Source organism: Condylostylus longicornis, unplaced genomic scaffold (genome assembly GCF_029603195.1).
Source record: "Condylostylus longicornis isolate FDR11 unplaced genomic scaffold, ASM2960319v2 ptg000135l, whole genome shotgun sequence".
Lineage (NCBI taxonomy): Eukaryota > Metazoa > Arthropoda > Insecta > Diptera > Dolichopodidae > Condylostylus > Condylostylus longicornis.
Window position 1 is genome coordinate 10,065,629 of NW_026578103.1, and position 27,835 is coordinate 10,093,463.

At 25.1% G+C, this 27,835-nt stretch overlaps 1 protein-coding gene across 1 annotated transcript; it reads left to right on the top strand.

Moving 5' to 3' along the window:
* The first annotated feature begins 396 nt into the window (after positions 1 to 396).
* On the top strand, positions 397 to 27,795 carry LOC129615166 (spaetzle-processing enzyme-like). The gene is made up of 4 exons (XM_055530263.1): positions 397 to 435; positions 26,610 to 26,774; positions 26,847 to 26,982; positions 27,065 to 27,795. The coding sequence occupies exons 1-4, from the start codon at positions 397 to 399 to the stop codon at positions 27,793 to 27,795; spliced, it is 1,071 nt and encodes a 356-aa protein (XP_055386238.1).
* Positions 27,796 to 27,835: the final 40 nt, after the last annotated feature.

The window sequence follows — 27,835 nt, forward strand, 5'->3', positions numbered from 1 at the left end:
TCTTGCCAAAAAAATAAGAAAATTTGAGGTTTATTTGTTTCTGTTCATATTACTAATTTTTTATTCGTAAGACGTAAGAATATGTTCAATTTGACTCTAAATGAAATGTTGCAAATTTTCTAATTTACTAAAGAGATTCATTTTGGTAGAAATTTGTTTTGACTTCGGGTCTTATGCGTGATAATGTTCATTAAATTACTTTATTACAACAAAAAAATTTAAATTAATTTTTTTAGAAAAAAAAAAAAAACAAATCCATTTTCCTACACTAGTACGCGTACTACAAAAATTTCCATGAACCTTAATTAACCCTTTGATCAAATGGAAAAAAAAAAAAATTTTTGTCTTTCTTTTCATAAAAAGCCCGAATTCTATTTCAATTAGAAAGTATACACAATGGTAAATTCAAATAACCTTGATGAAACAGAACAAAAGGTAGAAGAAACAAATTTAAAAATGTCCCATAAGTTTCCAGTAGTTCCATAATACTTTTTTTTCTGCAAATCTACTTGAAAACTTAAAGAATTTGCGACAAAACACTATGATATTCGACAAGTAGTCTAGAAAAATTATATTTATAAAAATATACACAAACACATAGTATAGTAATATATGTATACTTAATCCTCAAGCTATTAATCTGATGATGAGTATAAAAAAGTGAAAAAAAGAACAATAAGAACAAACGATATTATTACCACAAGTCACAACACCAAAAAAATGAAGTACTGTCAACACCTATAGGAACATATTGAAATACACTCCTTTGTAATACCTATACATGTATATGAATGTATATGACGTATAAGCTATGAATAGAAATGAGAAAACAAAAAAAAAATTATAAAAAAAAATCAAATAAAATTTCAAGTGTTTTTCAGAGAAAATCAACGTTCAGGCTACTTTTACTTTATTATTGTAAGGGATGAAAACAACAAAAAAAAAAATCAAGTAAAACTTTTTCTACTGAGAAATAAAATATTCAAGGTGTTATAGTGGAATATTTCAAAAATCCTTGTATATATATGCACAAAAGATTCCTTAAACGAAAATTATCTAAGAAAGTAAACTATAAACCATTATATCCAGTGACATGCATTACATAAAAAGTGGAAAATATCATGAGACTGACTAAGTAGCAGTGCTCGGGTATCACACAAAAAAAAAGGATTTAAAATTCAAATATTTTGGAAACTTTTTTTCTTGCTGTTGTTGTTGTGATCTTTTGATGCTGAATTTTGCTTCTTTTTAGGTTTTAACCGCAATAGCATAACTTAGCAAAAGTTATTTTATGCAGCATATTAATGATAGTTGACAAATAAATTTAATAGTTTATATAAAAAAATGGTCATGTTCGTAAATTTTCCGGTTAAGTACAAATTTTTTGCATTTTTATAACAATTTAATTTTTCATTTATTTAATATAATTTGGAAAGTTTTAAAAGATAATTTTCAAATTACTTCAAGCTTCCCACAAGATATCAATGAATTCCACTCTTTAAGAATTTTTTTAAAAGCGATTATTAAATAAATTCAAGAAAGAGTAGGGAATCTTGTTATAAATTGTGCTTAGGTTATTAATTCTTAAAACTGAATTGAAGACAATTAAGTCTGATAGAATCATTTAGAATGGTTTTTGGAAAATATCATGGCTCAAACATAAATATTTCGCTAAATTGCAATTTTTAACCCGATCATTAATTTTTCGTCATATAATCGAGAAATTATTAAGAAATACAAGATGAATATCAAAATCATGTTATTAAAGTTGTATAGAATATTAAAACATGGCAAAAAAAAGAAACAAAACCTAAGAAACCGAAAAATTTTATAAGTTGGATTATTGTAGAATTTAAAAAATTTTTTTCCATTAGAATTACATACATTATGTATATACGATAGAAATTTTTTATGGCTATACAGGAATTTTCATTATGAACAAACTATTATATAACAAGTATAATATCGCAACACTTAAAAATCATTATAGAGGGATTTAGTTAGAAAGAATTTTGTTAGAAAAATAATATGATTATTTATGCGATCTTTTGAATAAACAGAATTTTAAGTATAGAAAAACGTAAAACCAATAAAATTAAGTTTTAATAAGAAATTATTTCCATGCTATGCAAATTGTAAAGGGTTGGTGGTAGGGTTTAAGTTAAGCTCCATAATTAAATTAGTGATGATTAAAATTAATAAGAATTTAATATTTGAAATTTTTTAGAATTTTTTAAGGATTTTTTACCTAAAATTTAAAAATTAAATTTAGATATAAGTTGATAAATTTACAATAACTAATTTTTTTAAAGAATCTCTTGCACACTTTTGACGTACTCAATTGACTCAAAATTTAAAATATTTGTTGGTAAAAATTTCACAGGCTGTGCAAATTAATTGCAAATCTTTTATTAAAAGCAAAAGAATTTTGAAAAAACATCAGGATTGAATTTTGAAGTTCTATATTCTTGATTATAATGCTGACCATGCTGTGCAACATAAACTTATAAAATATAGTTTGGCACTTTATTCTTACTGTTTTTCACACAATAAAATAATACAAGAAGTTATTTTCAATGCTAGAAATCTCTGGAACCTTATCTTTGCTACGAGCTGATTTTGCAATTTTTGACTGTATTTAAGAAATTAATCAGCGTATGTCCTCGATATTATATATGTAAATTTCGTGTGACAATATGAGAAACAACGAACCATTTGGTGCTAGCAACTTGATGTTTACTCCGGCTCAAATTTTTTAATGTTGCATATATTTTTGAAAATAATTAAATTGTAAAATTTTTGGGAATATCAAGGCTGGAAAACCTGGTCAAGGGTCGAATTTACATTTTTTATCATATAAGGAATTAACTGACGGAATTTTTTTAAATTTATTATTTCAGTTCTGTTTGCTACAGGATGGGATAACACCTGTTGAATTTATTTGAGTTCTTTGTTGTCTAATAGGGAATTCGAATGGCATAAAGTATCATTTAAAATTTGATAGAACGATTCAAAGAAAACTTTCATAATCTTACGGAATATTTACGCTAAATTAGCCAACATCTACATCTTGCTGCCGGTTATGTGCTATCATATCAGATTTTTTTGATTAACAAACACTTTATATGATATTTTAACATTTCGTTAAATTAATTTATAATATTAATCCTGCATTTTCTATCTTTAAATACCATTTTCATAATTATTATTTACATAGTCTCATGTTAAGTTAATAAAAACTTCATGACTTTACTTACGAAATTTTACTTATAATATTAACGAATAGCCAATGTAAAATGTTCTCACTCGTATTCGAAACAAATTTTTTTAATTATCTTCCTAAAAGTATGCTTTAAGATTATCAAATTAAATTATTACATCATTATATATGTATAAATGTGATTTCGATTATCTATATATAATTACTATTTAAAGATTCTTTTGAAGTATAACACATTTTCAATCAGATAACATTTTAATTGATTATAGATTAAATCTTTATGTAATTCAAATATAAGGATTAATGCATAACATTATTATATATATGTATATATATCTGCACGTCATACGCACATATATATAAAATGGTATGATTTATAAAATTAATTTCTCTTCATTTTCTTTCAATTATTTTTAGAAATTTATTTTATTTTGTAACATATTGCCTCAAAATGTACTAAGTAGATATTAAATGCGGGATAATGTGAAAATTATAATTAATTTGATGAGAATTTATCAAAGAATACTATAGAGAGAGAGAGAAAGAGAAGGAAAATAAAACCCAACATTTAATAATAATTTTTCATTCTGTTCTCAAATACATATATTATTAAGATAAGTATATAACACTGAAAATTATACATACATACAATCTTGCAATGTAAATGGCTAACGTTTTTATAATCTGATGTGTTAAAATATTATATAATTATTGTTGTAGTGTAAAGCAATGGTGCAACACATAAGGAAAGGTCAAACAAATGCTCCATACTTTATTTTATTAATTATTATTATAAATTTTTATATTTTATATTTAAACGAGCTCCTAGTGTTAAAAGAAAAATTTTATTTTTAGTTTTTAAAAGAAATTCATCACAATACCAAGACTCACATTAATAAGCATTTTCAATGTGAAATAAAGAAAACAAAGAAATTTTGTAAAATTTTTTACATTAAAATTTTATAAAGAATTGGAAAAAAAAGGAAAAATTAAAGTATTTTATGCCAAAATTTATTTGTTAAGAGTGTTAAAGATTTGATTTTTTCTCTCTGGAAATTTTATTTTTATAAATTTAAAATCCTTAACTTTTAAAATATTTTTATTATATAATATTATAAAGAAAACAAAACTTTTTTTTTTATATAGAATTCCGGCTAGTCATGTGTAATTAATTTTTATTACAGCAAATAAATTTTAATTTTATTTTCATGTTTTGTTTCTTTTGCCTGTGTTACTCTACATTAAAACCTTTATATAATTATATGCACATACGAACAATATTACTACATACATATATTATATACATACACAAATATCTAAGTAATGTAAACTTTTTTCTTCTTCTTCGATATTCTTATTCTTGGTTCCATTAAATTGAGAAAATCTCACAGGATACTATTATCCTTCCAATTCTTTTTTTGGTTATTTCTCTCATACTTTAACTTTTTATTCTTATTGCTCTTATTGTTGTTGTTATTGTTGGTATTATTGTTATTATTATTACTATTATTATTATTGTTATTTTTATTATTAATGTGGTCAAACTTAACAATCTGGAACGTGAACACAAATATGCTATATATAAAATATATAAAAATAAGAAAGTAAATACACATAATAATAATGTGAATCTGTATAAATGTAGGTCTATGACTAGATGCAGACGTATATGTCATAATATGTGATTATATTGTTAAGAAATATGATTGTAAATATGTATATCAAATGCATAATATGTACATATATATATAATATAAATGACTATTATAATATTATTATACTTGTATAATATTATATAAGCATATCAGGTTTGCCGCTATTAAGATAATTGAATTTCTCTCATAAATTTTTAGGTTGAATATTTTCTCTTGATATCATAAAAAAGAAAATATAACAAAAAAAAGAAAGAAAACGAAAATAATTTTATTATTATATACAGAATCGCCTGTCGAGAGAAATTTTATATTGAATTTATGTATATTAAGTGCGCTCTAAGTATATGTATATTTAAATATAACAATAAATTTATTTATATTTATCATAAATTCATTTAATATATTTAAATAATGAATGTAGTACAGTTATATATTTGTGTTTACATACGTATATGAATAAAATATGTAATGAATCTGGTATAATAATAAATTAACTTTGATTTACATTTTGGTGTAATGTTGTACGGCATTCTGTGCATTATAATATTATGTACATATATCTAATATGAGAACTAAGAAAAGAATATAGAAATAGAACTTGTTTATCCTTATATTCTCTCACAGGTATTAAAAGTACAGTAGAAATGTGTTACTTTGACTTAACTTAGAATTAGAACATATAGAGCTACTCTGTTATACAAATACGATTTTCAATAATGTTTTGCCAAAACTTTTCTGGAAATCCTGACTATATTTTGCATCCAGTTTACGAAAAATTGTTAACATTATAGATCAAGTAATTTTTAAGTTGTGATGACATTATTTTTAAAGTTATTATTGATAAATATCGTAGAGATTCACTAAATAAACTATGTATACCTTCTTTTTGTTCTATTTTGATATAGAAATTGCGATGACAGGGACACTATAACCAAATTCTACCTGAATCTGTACGATGATTGCTCGTAGTACATTGCTCTATAACATAAGAATATGCAGCTCACGCATTTATTAGGGAAGATATTTTTTTTTCACAGACAATATCAATATTAGATTTTTTACTTTTGTATAACAGAATATTGTAATACAAAATAGTAAATCGATACAATATTTATGCTACCTTATATGTTTCAAATACCAAATATGCTTCAATTTTTCTTAAAAATTAGGCTCTAGTAAGAATTTTTGCAATTATTATTAAAAATAAAAATAAAAATTCTTTCAATTGCAAATTTTTTATTCTTGTAAAATCTATAAAAAAATGATTTACAAACATTTTTGTAATTTCTGGTTAAAGCTACACCTTTTTACGGTATTTATTTTTAGTAAACTGTTTATTGGATATAAGATGCTGTAAAAAATCTATTTAATAAACTTTTATCGGATTAAGAAAATCGAAGTCATTCAAAAACACAAAAAAAAATCAAAATTTTATTGTTTTTCCATTGGAAACATTAGTTTTTTTATTAGAAAAATTTAAGGTTATACTTTTGAATTTCAAATATTTTTTATGAGTTTTCATTTTGATTGGGTTGAAATCAATAAGATAATGAATTCATTTTAAAGAGTCGAAAAGTGTAAATTCGCTTTGAGGTATGAAGGGTGTATTCACTTTGGTATTTAGTTTTTAACCACTTAAAGGAGTCGTCTCCGGTATTGACATGTATATATTTTCTTACTCAGCATTAAATTCTGCGTTGATTTAGCCATGTCCGTCCGTCCTTCCGATCGCACCATAATTCAAAAACGAATAATGCAATCGACACCAAACTTTTACAAGTTTTTTCTTTTGTGCAAACGAGGGCTGCTATTGTAATAGGACCAGTTCGGACAACGGGTTCTTGTAGGTGCCATACAACTCAAAGAGGTTTTTTAAATATTTCAAAAACTAATAAAGATACGAGTATTATTATAAAAATTTTTAAAGATGTGTCCAGTTATACTTTACATAAGCTTTGACAATTTTAATGGAATGGCTGCACTGATTCGGGTAGCTGGAAACTAAATTTTAAAACTAGTTTTAAATATTTAGAAAAATAATAAAGTCAGATTCGTGAAACTTGGCATGTGTGTGTCCAATTATAGGTCAGACTTATCCGTGAATTTTTTATAGAGTGGTTTGCAAGTTCGAGTAATTGATATACAACAATGAAAGCTAACATTTTCTGGATATTTCAATAAATTACATAATTTACACATAAACAATTTTAGATATTTCAAAAACAAATTTTAAGACTCAGAGTGTCTAGGTACAGGTACAGGTCTATAATTTGATCGGCTTACATTGACTGAAACGTTTTTAATTGTTATTCTTAGTTTCTTTCTGTATAACTTTAAGTGTAGCCATATGAATTGATTGAAGTGTATTGAAATGTTAACACGCGTACATAAAATTGTTGAATTTAAATCTCGTTATTTTAAACAGAGCTGATACTATCAATTTCTTCCTATCTATAAATATCTAATATCAGTAAAATTACGTTGAGAATTTATCGCAGCTTTGGGATATTGTAGGCAATAAAGTATCTGTAAAGAGATAGATTTATAAGATTTTTAAAACAAAACACAATCATTATGAACTTTAACAAATTTAAAATTCATGTTAAAACGAGAATAGATATGATAGATGATAGATTGATTATTTAGTTTTTTTTACATGTCTAGTACAATTTTGTACATAAGTATATGGTAGTTACCATACAAACCAATACATTTTAAAAAACTTTTACTAAAAATGTTGGTCACATCACCAAATTCGTTTATTCAAAATTTCAGCTTTTAACTTTAATAGTTTCTGAGGTACGATCAAACAACTTAAAAAGTTATGTGGTATTTTACGAAATACAACAGAGCTAATAATAGATTTGCTTGCACAAATTGTTATAACTGTACCCTGTACCCTGTATCGACCGTACACAATGTAAATATGGTTTTCTTTATAAAATTATTTATTGGTGTAAATAGTATATTGTAAAATTATTATTTATTGGGTTTCTTAAGAGTTATTATTTGAGAAAATTTGGTAAGCTTAGTTCAATCAGTTTTTAAGTTATCGTTGGGACGGACGAACGGACGGGCAAACATGATTAAACCAACTCAGAACTCGCCGCAGATCAATAATATACTACATCTAAATCCCTTTATCTAAGACCACTATTTCTTAGCGTTACAAACGGTAAGGCAAATTTATTATACCTTTCGAGCATACCTGCTTACGGATGTAATTACATTTCGGTGTTGATAATATTTTTGACCAAAACAGTCTTTAATTTCTTTTATTATTTTAGCAATAGAACTAACCATTCAATAAAGAACTTACAATTATAAATTAACAATATTGAAAATGATATATTAAATTCATAATATCATACTTAAAAACCGTATAGGAAAGTGGTTTCCAATCATCATAATAGAAATATTTTACTAATATTGAAAAAACGTCAAGGAAAAGAATATTTTCCTTTTTATTGAACGCTTCACTTACCATATAACATAATAAAATTCAATTTAAATTATAAAGGAACAAAAATAATTTTCTTTGTTTTCTCCCAAAAAAAAATAACAAAAAAAAAAACATTCAGAAACGGATGACAAGGATAATAAAGAAAGAAAAAATGAGAATTATTAAAAACATTTTGCTATGCTGCCATAGAGTAAAAGAAAGAGCAGGAAATTTTTTTTAATACCTGCAAAATACTCAAAAAATAAAAAAAAAATCATTTTATTCTTTAAAAAGAAAATGTTTCGAAAATTTTCATCAAAATAACAAAAACAAATTTTCTCTTCAGTTTGATGAAAAATAACTTTATTTAAAAATAAAATAAAAATTTAAAAAACAACAAAAACCAAACACAAAGACACCAACAAAATACTCCAAAAAAAGAAAAATATTTTTTTGGTAAAAATTATTCAAAAAGAGAAAAACAAAATTTAAATGAAAATTTTATTAAAACAAAAAAAAAAAAATGTTTTTTAAGTAAAAAACTTGGTAAAAATTTTATTTTTGTTTTATTTTCTATAATAGAAACGATTGTGCATGTCACGAACTAAAAGTTTTCCGAGTACAATTCCCAATCTCTTTTACATTTACTCAATAACACTGAAATAACTAAAACACTCTGAACTGTCCTGCATTACTACTGAGAAATTAGAAAAATTTTTAATAAATGTAGGCTGGAAAAGAATGCCAAATGAAGGAAGTGATATGGTAGAACCTTGAGAAGGTGTGTAGGCAAATTACAATTAAAAACGTAAGAAATCAGGAAAATGGGTAGCTAGAAGCTCATATTCAGTGAACAGATTACATTTTTTATTCAGTTTGGATTGAGGTTGATAAAAGCAAATTTGCTTGAAGAAACAATATTATAGCTCATAATACTAGATTACAAACGTTCGTAGATATGGACAGAGGAATCCAAAATTAAATGGAGTTAAAACGGAAAAAGTGCTTCGTTTGTAAAGACTGCAAAAAATCAAAAATCAAAATTCTATTAATGAGCATTATTTGCAGTATGACTATTGCCATGCTAGATTACTGTGTGTATTATTCTACCGAAAAGCACCAAAGTCTATAAAATTTAAAAAAAATATTGGATTGTAAAATATGGAAAAGTTTTAAACAACAAATAAAATTTCAAAGTATGTGCATGAAATTTTATATTTCATTTGTGGATTTTTAAAAATAGAACCCTTATGGTCGGAAATTCTAATTATAGTGGCACTTCTGTTCTAAAACAAAATACTTTACGAATTCTATTACTTTGTTTTTTATTTTTAATTTCGTTTTTTATTTTTATATTTTTTTTTTTCAATTTTAGATTAAAATTGACAGAGAAAAATTGTCAGCTCCTTTGATCAATTTGAAGTTTTTATAATATTTTGTGATAGCTTCAAATTTTGAAGGTTACTTAAGTCGTAATTGTGTATTATATTTATTATATATTATATATATATGTATGTATATAGGAGTGTTGTACAAAATAATACAAGACAAGAAGAATATTCAATTTTCAATTCAATATTAATTATTTTGAAACTTTTTGAAAAGTTTTTGAAAAGTTTATCGATATTTTCTTTATTACGTTGCTTTTTATTATGATATCAAAGCAAAAAAAAAGCAGGAGCTATTAGAAAATTCTAAATTTAAAAATTATAAAGTTAAAAGAAATGAGGAAGTTTTTTTTAAAGCGTGTTATTTTGTTTCTCCAGTATTTTTCAGGATTTTATGTCGAAAGAAAATTCAACTTTTCTAATCAACGCTTTTAAATTCAAAATTTTTATTTCTTTAATATTACATGTTAGATTTGAGCCTTTATGTCATCTTTTTAAATATTGAAACTTTTCCATTAGATTTTCAGTAATTGTTGCTGTCATTTTAATTTTGAAATAGCAATTTTTTTTGCTATTTCAAAATTCTATTAATGAGCATTATTTGCAGTATGACTATTGCCATGCTAGATTACTGTGTGTATTATTCTACCTTTCTTCTTCATGAAATTCTTTCATGAGTTTTACATTATTATTTTTACTTGCGCTCTATTAAGGCAATATTTATAAGAGCTTTAACTTTTAATTTAAATTTTTCTTTTATAGTATAAATAAATTCTAATACAATTAAATTTAATAAATAATTCATTCGCAAATTTTAGTTCATGTGTGCAAATCAATTAGTTTTAACTTTATCAGCAAAAGGAAGTGCAAGTATAAAAATTATTTTATAAAGCAACAACCTACCTCGCTGAAAGCGGATCGAGGAAAATAAAATTTAATATCAATGATATATGACGATGATCTCCAGCGTTGACATACACAAATACAATACTAAAATACTTATAAATTGATAAAATTCTTGATACTTCCAAGAAATTTATTAAAATTATTGAACAATTTATTCACTATCCGAATTCAATTGAAAAATATTTGAAAATTTTTCAGAAGTATCAATTTTGTAATTTCCAAATAAAAAATTTATTTTTGTATACAAACAGAATTTTTGGTATTTCTTTAAAAAAGCAACTAGCTCATATTAAAATAATTATTACAAAACTTCTTCGAAAATACTTTAAAAATAATTCAAGATAACAAAATTTTATTTTGAAATCAAAAGTAATAAAAAATTGGGTTAGGTTACGTTTTTCGCCTTAGGGAATCTCATAAGAAGAATTATGTTATTAACTTACTAAACTTTAAAGCGTATAGGTATGTATATATAACAATAAGTTTACTTTTACAGCTACATTGAAGACAATAGGATTTAATGCCTTAAGGAAGTTCTTAACTGCAACATAAGAGGGATAAAAGAAGAAGAAAGCCTTCTATTAATATTCTTAAATATTATTTTAATTAAAAATTTATATATGATATAATGTTAATTAATTAAACAAATATTTTGTAAGTAAGCTTACATCTCTTAACATAATTTGAAAAATCTGATGCTAATAGCACATAACAGTATTGCTAAGGTGTTGCATTTAACAATGGCAATGCCTTTTAAAGACTTATATTAAATTTTATAAAACATTTTTGTTACGGTACCTAGAAAAATGTAAATTTGTTTCTTATCGGAGATCTAATTTTAGTGATCCAATTTTTCACAAAAGTTTCCATTTAAATTTTTTGACAATTAGAGCTAAAATTTTAAAGGTAAAGAAATTCTGCCAATTAGTTTCTCTAATTTGTCAAGAAACACAGAATCAGCGCTTGGTGAAATTTTGACTTCCGAGCTCTGACTCTCCTGAGACTAACTGTCATTGTAATAATTGCGGTAATTTTTTGAAAGTTGTAAAAAGAATATACCGATATTCTGTTAATTAAACGCTTTATCTTTAATCATAAAACAACTTTCTCAAATTCTATCCTTATTTAAATTAAAAATATTGCCCATACATTTACATAAAATTACAAGGATGCAAATTGCATTAAAGCATTATTATAGATTAGAAAACTTTAAAAATATTTTAATTTTCATAAATTTTATCATTCTATGTATAGCTATCACTATAATACTAGCTTTTCAACTTGATGGCTGGTAGCTTCAAGCAAATAATTTTCCTTTTTTTTTTTATTTTTCTATGGTATTTTATATGTGATAAAATCACACTAAATATCCAGTGGCATATAATAAAAATTCAGGATACCAATGTGTTGAAAAGCAAATAAAAACAAAATTTAAGAGAAAAAAAAAAAAAAAGAAAATGTGCCCGTATGTTTACATCAAGCGCAGATAACCCTCTTTACCAAATACAAAATAAAAAACAAAAATTTCACATTAAAAACGGGAGAAATAAAATGTCAGTATGTCACTTGTTGTGTTCATTTTCCCGTTTCTTTTGTAAAACTTTTTGTTCTGTTTCTCTCTTTCTTGTTTCTATTTTTTGTTGTCTACAAAAATTCATTATTACTTGCGTAACTTAGGCTACATTGTGACGCATATAAATTTCTAACCTAATGTGTTTTCATAGAATTCCAAAAAAATTTGTGCACCTTAAATTTTGGGAAAATTCAAATGAAAATTCTATTTTAAATCCTGAGAGGGTCACAAGCTCACTATATACAAAAGTATTTGTGATTCTCATCAAGAATTTTAAGAATGCAAAACTCTGCACTGTTCAAGAACAATTTTTGTTGAAATGTATATCTAGAATGTTATTGAGCTACTTACCCTGTTTTCGGCGAACTGGTACGATAACGTTCTAAATTTGATTTCAATACTTAATTTCCACACAATACGTTAGACTTTTGAAAAAATATTGGGATATTGGTTCTACTAAGAATATTTGGTAAATATTGCGGGCTCTGTAGAAATTTTATTTAAAAGTCTTACAAACTTGTAAATTAAATTATTTTTTTTTTTAAACACCAATAATTGTGCCTCTGATCAAAGTGTCTATCCTTTTTCTATATAAATGATACTCGTATATCTTGGATATTATGGAATGTATTATAGTTTTTTAAGCAAAATTTATGTCCATCCGAATTATTACAAAAAATCAAATTGCAAAAAAAAAATTTTCTTATGTTTTAAATTTTATGTTACTTTTTTTTTTTGTTTATTTCACTTAACCATCATATGACACAAACACTTACATTTGTTAACAAACTATTATTTAGGGAATTTAAGTATTTTGAATGTCCGAGTAACTTTTCAATTCTTTTAATATTACAGGGATGTCTTATTTGATTTTATCAAATTTTGAAATACAATACTGAAAGAGTTTGCTAAAGTCACAATAAAAGGTCTTAAAATTAAAATTAACCCTAAGAAAGTAAACTTGAAAAAAGAACCCTAAATTCATCAAAAATTAGAGCGGAAAATTTGATTAAATCAATTAGAATATTTAAAGTAGTGAAAATAAACCGAACCAAGTTTTTGAACCCAGATTCCAAATTTTTCAATCGATTGATGTAAATCAATAAGGCTACTTATCCCTTTAGTTATAAATTAAAAAACTCTTAGAAAAATAGAATTAGATTAGGTCTAAAATTCTAAGTATAACGATAACATTCACATTATGTACCCTAGTATGAAAAACCAATTCATGTTAGCACAATGCAAGTACATATGATGAAGTATTTCTTATTCGAAACAACCCTACTTTTCACTGAATACAAAATGAACTCAAATAAACAAAAAAAAAGAAAAAACTGAAAAGGGATATTTAAAATGACAGTGGTATAACAAATACAAAAATGTGAAAAGGACATGGGAGTTGTAGTTGATGTATTCCATATATTAGTGGTTTTTCTGGTATTTAAATATTTTCTTTTTTACTTGGTTCTTATTGTTGTTTTTCCTGGTTTAGATTGAAAATAGCTTCACTCCATTTATACATAAATAACAAAAAAAAAAATCTGGAAATAAACTGAAAACTAAATACCTAGTGCATAATAATAATGTGTTTTTGTATATGTATTAACCGTATTAAGTAAATGATAGACCGATAATAATTCAACTTTGTAGAAAAGAATTAATTGCATGGAAAATCATTTTTAAATGCTGATAAGAGAATTTGAAATTAGAATGGTATGGAAAGCAAAAAATAAACAAATATCATAAAAATTAGCTTTGCAATGTTGATTTGGGTTGTACATAATGTGTTTATATTGCAATACACGTATATGACGGTTTATGCATATGGAACGAGTAAATTTATTTTTCGTATATCTTGGTCCTCAAATGATTTGGGCAATCAAAAGATCTACTATATGTATTTCTAAACATAAATAAGTGAATTCCCTTTTGTTTATTAAAGAACCTTATTTGCCTATTCTTTTACAATAATTTATTACGCAATTTGACTTGTCATATTCCTTATATTTTTTCATTTCGTTTCCTATTTTATTGTATATACATAGCTATCCTTTTCCTGTTATATACGTTGGGAAAGACTTGAAAATAGTTTTCTTTCTTGGCCCTTTAAATTTTATATAGAGGACAAAAATATTTTGTTTGATATTCTGGTATCATTCAAGTTTTATGTTCAAGTCAGGCTTATTAAACGTAACTAAGTTTAGAAAAGAAAGAGGAAAATAAATGTAACCGTAAGTAATATAAAAACAAATTTTTTGATGCTAACGAATTTTAATAAATCATTTTTATATTTGTACATTAGAATAAATTAATGCTATTTATGCCAAGTCTTTAATAAGTTTTACTTCATTTGCCTAATTTTCATCTATGATATAAAATTATTAATATTATTTATTAAAATATTATAAATTATTTATAAAATAACAATGTTATAAATTTTAATTGTATTCAATAAAGTTAATTTGTAAGGCTTACGATAAATTACCGTGCTAGAGGTGCAACTAAACTGTACTTTTAAATTAAAATAAAAAATAACATGATTGTGTTAATTGTGTAATGCAATTTATAGTGCTTGTGTTCCCTATATCTACGTAAGCAAAAGGATCTGGATAATATCAGATTTCTAAGGTGTGAAATATCCGCTATCGAGTACGAATGCTTTCATAGCTTTAAAGCTGTAAAAACAAAATTTTAATTAACATAAAAAATTTGCAGTAATATTTATACATGTATATGTATATAAGTTTATTAATAACTTAAAAAACAAATCAAGATTATACCTATTTTTAGTTTAATTTAGTATAATTTGGTTTTGACATTTGCTCACTTACAGTTGACATTTTGACATTTGATATTTGACACTTGGCGGATGACATTTGATATTTTGCAGGTGACATTTGACATTTGAAATTTGACAGTTGACAAATGACATTTAACGGGTGATATATGACAGTTCACATTTTACAACTGACAGATGACAGTTGGCAAATGACATTTTACAGGTGACAGAAGACTTTTGACAGATGACAGTAGACGTATAACAGGTGACATTTGAGAGCTCACAGTTGACAATAATGACATTTGGAAGGTGAAATTTAACAGTTGACAGATGACAGCTAACATTTTGGTAGTTTACACGAAACATTTTACAATTTTTTTTTTAAAGGTGAAATTTGACAGTTAGCATTTGCGGTTGGAAGCTGATATTATAAGGCATTTGTCACAACTGTATAATATTTATCATAATGACTCTTAAACTTCAATTTCATTATTGGTTATAATTTTGCAGAATAAACTTTCAAATATTATGTAATTTTTATATTTGATATATACCCGTAGCTAGTTGTAAGCGGCTTAGGAACTATAAATTCAAACTATATGTACTTTTGGAGTTATCCTTGATCATAATTATTTTAAAAGCGCCATGGTAATTTTGTAAATATTTAATTAAAACTTTTAAATTTTCCGAAAGAGTTGTAAAAATTTTTTAAATAAATTCATTCTCGCTGACATTCCTCTCTCATAAACTAAACTTATGAAGGAAAAATAATTATTTCGGAAACTTACTATTATTATCAGTATAAAGTTTATTTTAATTAAATAAATATTAAAGGAAATGTTCTTTCAACTTTTAAAAATTTTTAGTTAAAAATAAATATTTTTCTTTTAATAATCTTTAAATAAACGACTACATCTTTGCTATAGGTATTATTGCTAAAAATAATTTTTGGTCCAATAAATTTTTGTCTAATTTTACAATAAAAAAAAATCTCACTCCGATAATTTAAGCAGAAAGAAAAAAAATTAATAATAAAAATAAACTTAAGTATATAAAAAGTTTTTAATGAAAAGAAATACTTTTCAATTTAAATTTTTATTTTGTTTTTTTCTTATTTCTAGGTCTATGAAATAGGAAAAATTTGTACTGCATGATTCAGATTAAGCCGAATTTCGTTATAGAATAGATATAATTTATGGCTCAAGCTGAGACCTAAAATAGACGTATAATCTGAAAAAAACTTAAGTAGCGAGTAACAAAAATAATTAAAAAATCTGACGTTATCGGAGATAAAATTATTTGAAGAAAAAGTAGTAGTGTTTGAAGCACCACTCTATGGCCACAGAAATTCAATTAAGTTATATTCATTCAAGCCGATTAACTACATTTGTTATGAAAATTTTAATATTTTTATGTAATTTTTAGATAATATTTTGATTAGTTCTGTAAAATCTATGAGTTATATGAATAATTTTGTCTCTCATTGAAACTCTAGATTTTATTAGTATTTTAGAAATTGCTCCAAAGAACAATAACAAAGAAGCAAAATTTTCTGCGGAAGTTCTGCGGAATGCTGAAATGTCTTAGTACGCATTCAATTTAGCTTCACTTTCCATCTGTCATACTGGTGATATACTTTGTATATAAAATGTGATAATGATCATGAATACGATGATTATTGATGATTTTTATGACGATAACAAGTAAGTAAATGGAAAACTTATTGGAAATTTTTTTTTCACCCGTTTTTCTTTCTTTCATTTTGTTTTTTATAAAAATTTTATTTTAAAAGAAGAACAAACTTAATTTTTCTTTTATTTTTTATATATGTAAGAAATTTTAATATAAAGTTTTAGAAGTAAAAAGTTAAAACTTAAATTTCTTATCGAACATGAAAACTGAATGATTTGAATAAAATTTAAAAAAACAAAAAAATAACAAGTAAAAACGTTTCAGTCGGTATAAACCGATTGAATTATACCCTGCACTTTTCGTTATTGTGTAGCAATTACTTGAACCTCTGAAATCATTCTATAGAAACTTCTCGGACGTGTCTGACCTATAATTGGACATCCGACTGCCCAGTTTCATGAATCTGACCTTATAATTTTTCCAAATATTTAAAATTAACTTTTGGAGTTGTATGGTAAGTACCTGAACCTGTCAAGCAATTCTACTAAAACTTCACAAATATATCTGATCTATAATCGGACACACAACTGCCAAGTTTCATGAATCTGACTTTATTATTTTTCCAAATATTAAGAATAAGCTTTTGGAGTTGTATGGCAAGTAGCCGAACCTGTCAAGCAATCGCACCAAAACTTTAGAAATATGTGTGACCTATAATTGGACACACGACTGCCAAGTCTAATGAATTTGACTTCATTATTTTTCCAAATATTTAAAATAAGCTTTTAGACTTGTATGGGAGCTACTCGAACCTGTCGAGCAATTCCACCAAAACTTCAGAAATATATTTGAGCCATAATTGGACACATGACTGCCAAGTTTCATGAATCTGACTTTATTATTTTTCCAAATATTTAAAATTAGCTTCTGGAGTTGTATGGCAGATACCCGAACCTGTCAAGCGATTCCTCTAAAACTTCAGAAATATATTTGATCTATAATTGGACACATGACTGCCAAGTTTCATGAATCTGACTTTATTATTTTTCCGAATATAAAAAATTTGCTGTTGGAGTTGTATGGCAGCCACCCGAACCGGTGCAGCTATCCCATTATAATTTTTAGAGCTTATGTAGAATGTAATTGGACACATGTGTACAAAATTTTATATTTATAGCTTTATTAGTTTTTGAAATATTTAAAATAAACTCTTGGAGTTGTATGGCAGCTACCCGAACCCGTTGTCCGACTTAGTCCAATAACAATAGGGTTCGTCCTTGGCACAAAAGAAAAAACTTGTGAAAGTTTGGTGTCGATTGCATTATTCGTTTTTGAGTTATCGTGCGATCGGACGGACGGACGGACGGACGGACGGACGGACGGACGGACGGACGGACATGTCTAAATCGACGCAGAATTTTACGCTGAGCAAGAATATATATATATGTCCATACCGCAGATGACTCCTTCAAGTAGTTACAAACTCCATACCAAAGTTAATATACCCTTCACGAAGTGCAGGGTATAAAAAGGACATATAAAAGAGGCTACGTTTTAAGAAGAAAGGACTTAAATGAAAGAAAATAATAAAGAAAAAGGATTTTGAAAATTGTTATTTTTTTTTTAGTTTTTTTTATAGTTTCTATTAAGAAAACTTTATAAAAGTTTTAGACTTTAACTAAACTATAAGAAGAAGAAAGAGTTATTTTTTTAAAGAACTAAACGAAAGCTACTTCAATTTTATTTAATTTTTTTAATGTGAAATTAATAAAACAATTTCAATATCAGATTATTAAGTCTATCCATATAGCATACAGCATTTTATTAACATAAAAAATTGAAATCTACAAAAATTGGTTCAAGAAATTCCGAGTCAACCAAAGAATTGCCTATAATCCAAAAACTTTTTAAATTTCGTTGTTCGTTTTATGATAAAACTTAATCGAATGCGCCAGCATCAAAAATTATTCACTGAATTATAATGATAAATTTTGTTATGTCAGACATAGCTACTCCATTTCCTTAATACAAAGACAACTCCATTAATAACATCTCAAACTAATTCCCTACATACATCCCCATGACTAAACATCCATAATTTTTTTTACTGTATGGAACACTCTAGTTTAATGATAAATCATATTAAACTGAATTCAAAAGAGATAACTATACTGATACGAGTATGACATTTTTTGAGTGTTTTTATTATGTTGATTACCAACTTAATATTTAAGATTCAATATTTCATTGGAAATTATCAATATTATTCAATTAAAAATTAAAATTAATTATTTTGTGTAAAATATTCATTTTACTCACTTAAAATTTATTCCATTATACCATGGAGACCGAACAAATTTGTCTTAAGTTTTTAATAATATTAAAGAAAAATTCAACAAAACGCGAAAATATTTAATGAACCTGATGAACTTTGCTCTACTTCTTCTTGCCCATTTTGTGTTAATTAATTTTGAAAGATGTTATTATCTTGGTCCTTCGTTTGTGATGTATGAGGAGGAATATGAAATTAAATAAATCGTAATTGCTAATATTATAATATTTGCTAAAGATTAGAGAAATCGGGATTGTTATAATTTTGAGAATTTATTCTATTATTGAAAAATATTAGAATATAAGCAACTTCATCGAATCCTTTTAAATTTAGAAAAATATCATTTATCAATCGGTTAGGTTTTGTGAAGTAAATCTATTTGTTTAGAATTGGTAGCAATTGAGGAAGCAACAATACAACATTTATCTTTAAGCCATAAGAGAGGTTAAGTAGGATTATGTTTTAATTTATTTAAAATGGATAATTTTGCTATTCCACAGTCTAAGATTTTTCTATTCTGCAGCTCACCTATTTTCTGAATGAATTTGTTTAAAGTATTTCCTTTGTTCTAGTACTTGTCTTAACGTTTCAAATTGCTTTTTCAGACACATTGATTTTCTACCAAAGATGTTTGGTCTTTGATTTTCTACCAAAGGTTTACAATATACAATGTATAAATGATCACGCTATCAAAATCACAACTCCAAGCAGTTTATCTCATATCTATGAGGCAATACATTTTTATGTAGATAACAATTTTTAACTATCTTAGTCTATTTTCCTTATTAGTTATAGTAATTTTTTATTGCAGATAGTTCCTTGGAGATTTTCATTAATATCGTTTGATAAAATAAATTGATTATTGAGATAGAAATATTTTTTGATTGCATCAGAGTTTTATTAAGACACGAAATGAAAAATTCAAAGAAAAAATATAAATAAATTAAGAAAATTGAGAATAAATGAAAATTTCATGGGTCATGTAAAATCATAAGTGGTATAATTTTGTGTTTTGTGCTTTTCTTTTATAGTTAAAAATGTGATTTTTAATTAAAAGTTATTCGTTACTCATTTTATTTTTATTTAATAAGAGAAGGTGTATTTGCAATACAAAAATCCCGACAAATTATTTAAGCAAACCTTAATCATTTCAAAAGAAATCTATTTCAAGGAACTTTTTACTTTCTTAATAAAAATTAATATTTAAATTGTGATTAATTAGAAATACATAATTTTTTAAAAATTTTGATTATTTCAAACATTTTTGTTATCCTCCAAATATTTAACCCAAATATTGTATAACCGGAATAAAAATGAATTTTCTTCAAAAGTTTCTTGTGTAAATTGTTAAATTTAAGATTGTTTGTTTATTTTTTGTCCTTTAAAATTTTTATTCGATATACGATTTAATCGATAATTTATTCAATCTTTTATCCTTATTAAAATTTATCATTCATAAAATTTATGAAAATGTTGGAAATAATCGAAAATATAATCAGGAAACCAATTTTATTTCATATTTTTATTTTTGCTATAAGACCATAAAAGTGGGTGTCAGTTATATGAAAAAAAAGAAAGATTAATGTATAAAAAAACAAGAAAAAAGATAAACGTAGTGGGAATCACCTAATATTTCGCTAAAAAAATTATTGCAATATAATTATTTAAACCTCCCTCTACATAAGAAACATTTGAAAGTTGGGCGTGAAGAAAAATAAATTTTTATACTTGCACAGAATTTTAAATAAGCATAATCAAAAGTCTTTTGTAAAACATTTGCAAAAAATTTTACTTCAACATTTTCTATTTTACTATGATGCTTAAATGAAATTTGAATTTAATTGAGATTTCAATGTATAGATTTGTGTGTCCGTCTGTTTCAAAGTTTCATTGAAAAATTCTGATTGACCAAAATAAAGCAGTTAAACAGTCTATTTTCCATAATATTAATTACTATTTTATATCTCCTTAACTATATTTCATTATTAAGGTCATACAAATTTCAGAAGGCTCGAGTTGAAAAATTATAGAGGAAAGGAAAAAAGGCTCGAGGAAATTTATTGTAGAGATTAATTAATAGGATTAAACAATATTATCTGGAATTAAGAGTTTTAGTTTGAATTCTAATACAGCCTTGTTTTTTTGGAACATCATATATTTTTTGTTCAGTTTAAATTTATAAAAGCCCGCAAAAACATTTCCAAGAATAACTAAGGTTATTGACTATGCGATTAAATTTCAATATGATTTGATTAAGTGTATTACATTTTTCAACTGAAAATGTAACCTAGAATTTTTTCTTATACGAGTAGGTTTATAACAGCAAGGCTTTTGAACGACTTCATTTTATTAAAATTTATGAAATTTGAAAATAAAAAGGTAAAAAAATCATAAAAATGATAAAATGATAAATTTACATACATATATAAATCTTATTAACATATTTTGGATTTTTTTCTTTTCGGCCAAAATTTTTCTTATTCCTTGAATAACAAAAAAATTCAAGAAAGGGAAAAAAAATAAAGGCCGAAGGATGTAAAACAAAAGATAAAAATAGTGAATGTTTGTGTTTTGAATTGAGTTTAAAGTAGCGAAACTTTTTATACGCCTTAAAAATTTTTTTTTTTTGAATTTTTATTTCGTCCTTGTATTTACATAGACAATTGCCAAAAATCGAAGGGAAGGACACAATTTATTAAAATATTACAAATTTTGTTTTGTTTTTTTGCTTTTAAGGAAAGAAAATAATAAACTTACAAATTTTATCGGGGCTGAAGTTAAGGAAAAAATTTTTTTGTAGCTTTATTTTTGCAATGTATATAAAATTGTAATCACGTGGCTTTCAACGTGTTAATAGAGGTCACGAAAACATAATTTTAAAAGGAAAAAACCAAATAAGAAAGATATTTTGAATTTTATTTCGAGTAAATTAATATTATCTTTGGTCCTTTACTGAATAAGATTTATTTCATTTAAAGAATAATTAAAATGTGTAAATATTTTAAGGGGGAGAAGAAAAGGAAGTCATTAAAATGTCGGTTTTATCCAAATATTGTTTAATGGAAGGGAATTGAGTACTACAATATAATATGACTGTCTCAGAAAATCTGAACAGAAAATCTGTAAAAACAGAAAATCTGTAACAGAAATGCAATAAATTTAAGTCTAAAGATAAAAGTGAATTGTAGAGATTGGGAATTCAATGAAACATCAAATTGTACAATCTCTAAATAATATTGCGACGTATTTCATGTCTATTATTCAGTTGATTGGCAGATTTCATGAATTTTTCATCGTGAACAAACTTAAAACCAAATAGCTGTGAATTATGAGTTAAAAAAAAATTGTAAAGATTGTGTAAAAATTTAAGCCGAATTGAAAATGGTGAACACTTTTTGAGTAATTTAAGTTTCAATAATGCTTTAATTATAATTATTTTGGCCTTTTAAAATTTGATAGAATGTTTTAATTGGAATAAACAACTTAAATTACGAATCCACAATAATTTTAAATTTAAAAAATTTTTTTTTGTTTATTTTATTTATAAAATAATTTTAGTTGAAAAAATTTACATGATTAAAATACTTTTGACTTAATTCAGGATTCACCTTAAAATTTTTATGATGAAAGTGTTGTTTTAATCATAAACGTGTAATATTAAATATGTGCTACTAATGAAAAAAAGTTATTTAATATCGTTACGTGTGTATATGAGACTTTCCTTTTAACCAATAATATTATTTCTCAACATCAAAAGAACTTAAAGTTAACTGACCTAATGAAATGTTTTTTACTATTGATACCCATTGTTTCGTTATTATTTTCTTACAACACTCATTAATAGGGTATTGTAAGAAAATAATAACGAAAAAAAATTTTTTGCTCTCTTTTCACGTTTCTTTTTCGCTTTTCCTGGTTTTTCATTTTAAAATTCTTTAAATATCCGAATACAAAAGTATGCATGATTCCTAAATGAATTGTGTACATTTGTACATGTCTCGTAGTTATGTGAATATGGTATTATAAATTTCATTTTTAGTTTATAATTCCAACTTATATCCTTATTGAGTCTGTGGCTGTGCCCTAAAAATTAATATAATTTGAGGAAAACTAAAGAATTTTGTAAGATATTGAATTTTATTGTCATTCAGTTTGCAATTTATAAATTAACTTTAGATTGTTTTACCTCATTGTTTGAAATCCTGACTAAAAATGTGCTCCATGATAAATTCTTTTTCTTCATCTGTTTATCCGCTACTGGATGTTTGCGTTTACATTGCTAAAGCTCTCCTTGTTCTGTGCGGTGTGTATTGGTTACCCGATTGTTTGTAGGTCAGTCCATTGCCTGATGTTTTACAGCCGCGACATTTGTTTCGTTTTGATAAATAAATTTATTTTTTACACCTACATTCTTGTTTATAACAAAATTATAACGCCCAAATATCTGAATTCTATAGAAAATTAAGGTATCACGCAAAGATCAAAAAATAAAAATTTTCATTATTACTAAATTGTAAAGTGGAATTTTTACATTTTATGAGGCGAATTACTTGAGGCAGAAATTTGATTTTTAAGGATTTTCTGACACGAGAAAAAAGATAAATAACAACAACACAAAAGAGAAAAAAAACAAAAACAAAAAGGGAACATGACAAAATTTTAATGTTTCTCCATGAAGAAAATTCATTGGTTTCAAGATTTTATAACAAATCGACATTTAAAGATATAATTTAAGAAAAATAGAAAACAAAAAAAAAAGAAACGAAATAAAATTCGAAATAAAAAGAAAAATGAAAAATTGCCTTTTTAAAGTAAAAATTCCTTTGTAAATGAGAAATGAAGAGGTAAACAGAAGTGCTTTAGGGGCAAATTTATCTTAATATTTCTAGTCATAGAATATAAAAAATTATTTAGAAGTTGTTTTTCTCCTCGTTTGATGATGGAAAATTAATGTGATTTTATTATTTCACTTTTAGGTTTTCTGTTTGGTGCCTTAAAGTTTTTTTTTTATCTAGAATTTTAATTTTATCGAATTCGAACAATTTTATAATAATTTTTCGTGCATGAAATTTTTTAAAATTAAATCTGAAATTTCAAATTTTCCACTTTTTTCAAATATAATAGGCTGATAATAGAAACTTATTATTAACAAAATAGTGGTAAAATTAAAACTTATTTAAAATAATTAGTTAGCTAGCTATTTTGATATGAAAACAATTATTATTTTAGGGCTCCCCAAAAAGTATGCAATTTAATAAAATTATAAAATTTTAAATTTTAATATTGCATACTTTTGCGGTTATAAAAATAATTTTTGTTTTTCAAACAAACGTATAGTAAATCATTTATCACTAGAAATAAGCTTAGTGAAAATAAAAAGTTTAAAACCTTTTCTTGTAAAAGTGATTAAATATGCTAAAACGTTTGCTTAACGTCATCAGTTACACAAATGACATCAATTTCTATTGAAAAAGAATTTTCATTCATAAATTTTGTAGTTTACGTCGGTACAAACAGTTTCTAAAAAGACAATATTTCGAAAATTTTTCTTGAAATATTACAGCTAAAAATTATTAATTTTTAACAACACTCGTTAGAAGAAAAAAACTTTGATTAAAAATGCTATTCAAGCTATTCATTTCGCAATACACTCTATTAAGAGAAATGATCTGCGCACTTAAAAAAATAATATTTTATATGAAATAATTAAAAAATATCTCGATTAAATTAACTAATTACACATTTATAACACTACACGGTCCGACTCACTATCATTCACATATAAAAAGAAGTCTGATATTATCCGCACATAATCGAGTGTAATGTATACTGTATAGTTTAGTGGAAATGTTGCAGAAGATAAAGAAAATACGTTTTAAACAATTTTTTACCATTTTGAGGATACTAGTGAGGTTTTAGCTAACATTTCCCGAAAACGGTGAATTCGGCTCATAGAAGATTTTTGCATTTGCCAGTTAGTTCAGGTAACAACGAGAACTCAAATATTAAATTTCAATGAGATTAGTTGGTTTTTTTCTCTTTATTAGCTCGAAAATGTAAAATCACAAAAAGAAAGACCCAGTTCCCGATGTTTCATATATCCCAAAAAATTTCATCAAAATCGGAGACACACGCGTGCACATACAAGCAGACAGACTGACACACGGACATCTCTTTAAAAAAAGTTTATTTACGTTTCCTTACTATAGAGAAGTGCGTTCCGCCCGAAAAATTGACATCCGAAAATTTTGCCATCTCATCACCTCCCTTATTGTATACAATGCGGTCGGTAAAAAAATATGAATACTTTTAAATGAAGCAAATGTTTAGACCAAGCAACTATTCGATGTAGTTCAGTGAGGAGTGCCGCATACAACTTTGTACCTTTCTACTAAAACTATGTTACTTAATTAAAGTAAAATTGATTTTTAAATTAAAAAATTCTTTGAAGCTTTTCAGTCTCCGATGTTATTTTAATAAGTCTGAATACACCATAAGATAATATTAAAAATAATTGAAGAACTTTAAAGCTCTGACCCGGCTGCCTTTTTAATAAAAACTTAAAAATTTAAGGCAAAAAAAAATTGTATTAAAGGAAGAATATAATACAAGATTTCTATTCAAGCACATCTTTTTTCTAATCTCGAAAAATGTCCTTGTTAAATAAGTAAAAAATTTAATTGATAATGTATATCCATGTCATAGGTTCGACCTTTTTTACTATATTCTTATTAATACAATAATTATAAAGTTCACATCAAAATGAAGTCAGGTTCATTCTGACGTCATAAACAATTTTTAATTAAATGCAAAATTTTTAACGTAAACTATTTTCATATTTAATAATTTCATAAACATAATGAAAAATTGTTACACTTCATGAATACAAATTAATTAATGCTAACCACATTAGCTATGACTACAAGTCATAGCTAATGACTATGACTACATTTATAATAAGCAATCTATATTTATCGAATTGCCCTTAACAAATCAATATTTATAAATATTTTGAATTAAAAATCATTGAAATTTTTGATTTGTTTTGTGATAGTGTTACAAACGAACTTCCATATATTATGAAGATCGTTATTATTCAGCTACATTTATTTTCATGTTTGTATTACTATAAGAATTTTAAATTATAAACTCATTTATTTTGTGTATTTAAAAATAATAAAATTGTTCTAATTTCGATTTCCATAAAATTATTTTAAAATGATCCCATAATTATCAAGAAGCAATATTATCACCTACGTATTGGACCCAATGAAATATTATTTTATAATTTACTATGTTGCTAAGATACTTTTACTGTATTCTATTTGAAATTACTGAATGAGGTTTGTAGAAAATTATATGTATTTAGAATTTGCATATAATACAAAATTTATTTTTAATGAAAACCACCAAATTTTAAAAATAAAATCGAAATCTTTTCATTTTTCTAGTATATGTACTTGCAATAGTACTTTCACTGAATAAAGTTTGAAATTGGAAAACTAAAAACAAAAATTTAATATTTTAATTAAGTAATAAAATAAAATCAATAGAATAATGAAATTTAATAATTATTTATTAATTAATGCTTTCATTTTAATAATAGCGTCTGCTATTAGTAAGTAAAATTCAATTATTTTTTTTTAATTATATTTAAAAATTTTATTTATTAACCTATTTAGAATTATGTTTTAGATGCTAATCAATGTTTATGGCCAAAAAATGTCTGTGTACCAATACATAATTGCCCGAAAATAAATAATCAACTGTACAGAGACAAATTAACACCAATAGAGAAAAATTATTTACAAATGAAGCAATGCGGTTTCCGAAATGGCACCATATTTGTAAGTTTTAAAGAAATTAAATTTTTTGCTTTAGGTTAATTGCACAATAAAATTTAATTTATATATTTATAGGTTTGTTGTAAATCATCTCTACCACGGCCAGGAGTTTGCGGACCATTATTTCAAGATAATAGAATTTCTCATGGTAAAATAGCTAATATGGATTGGTTTCCCTGGACGGCAGTATTAATTGTTAAATACAAATCAGGTTAATAATATTTTTAATTTTTTAATATTATATATAAATTTTTTTTTTGTTAATTCAATAAATTACTTTTTTATTTTATTAGGTAAAATTAAACAAAAATGTGGTGGATCACTTTTAAACCAAAAATATGTTTTAACGTCAGCCCATTGCGTTACAAAAACAGAAAATTCACGAGAAATTCAAAAAATATATGAGTTGAGATTAGGTGAATGGAATATAACAAATTTGGAACCCGATCAAATGATTTCATCATTTGATAATACGACAATAACAGCTGATCCTGTTTTATATTTAGGTGTAGAAAAATATATTATTCATGAGAATTATGTTCGACATGAAAACAAGAACGATATTGCATTATTAAAATTAAATAAAACTGTTTCATATACAAAATATATTAGACCAATATGTTTAACATCACCTCAAAAATCAAGAATACCAACTGAACCAAATAATTTGTACATAATGGGTTGGGGTAAAACCGAAAATCAAAAGCTTAGTGATATTAAACGTTACGCTGCAATTACATATGTTCCGAAAAAAAAATGTGAAAAAATATATCGTGAAAATGTTGGTTACCATTTTAAAGGTAAATTTAGTGAGGAACATTTTTGTGCTGGTGGTACAAAAGATGCATGTGGCGGTGATTCCGGTGGTCCAGTTGCAATATTACAAAATGTTTCTAATAAATGGGCGTATTTTATTGTTGGTATTATAACATATGGTACAACACCTTGTGGAAATGATGATCCAGGCGTTTATACAAAGATTAGTAAATATATTGAGTGGATAATACAAAATATGGAACATTAAATTTTTTGTTTTGTTTTATGATAACATTAATTATAATTGA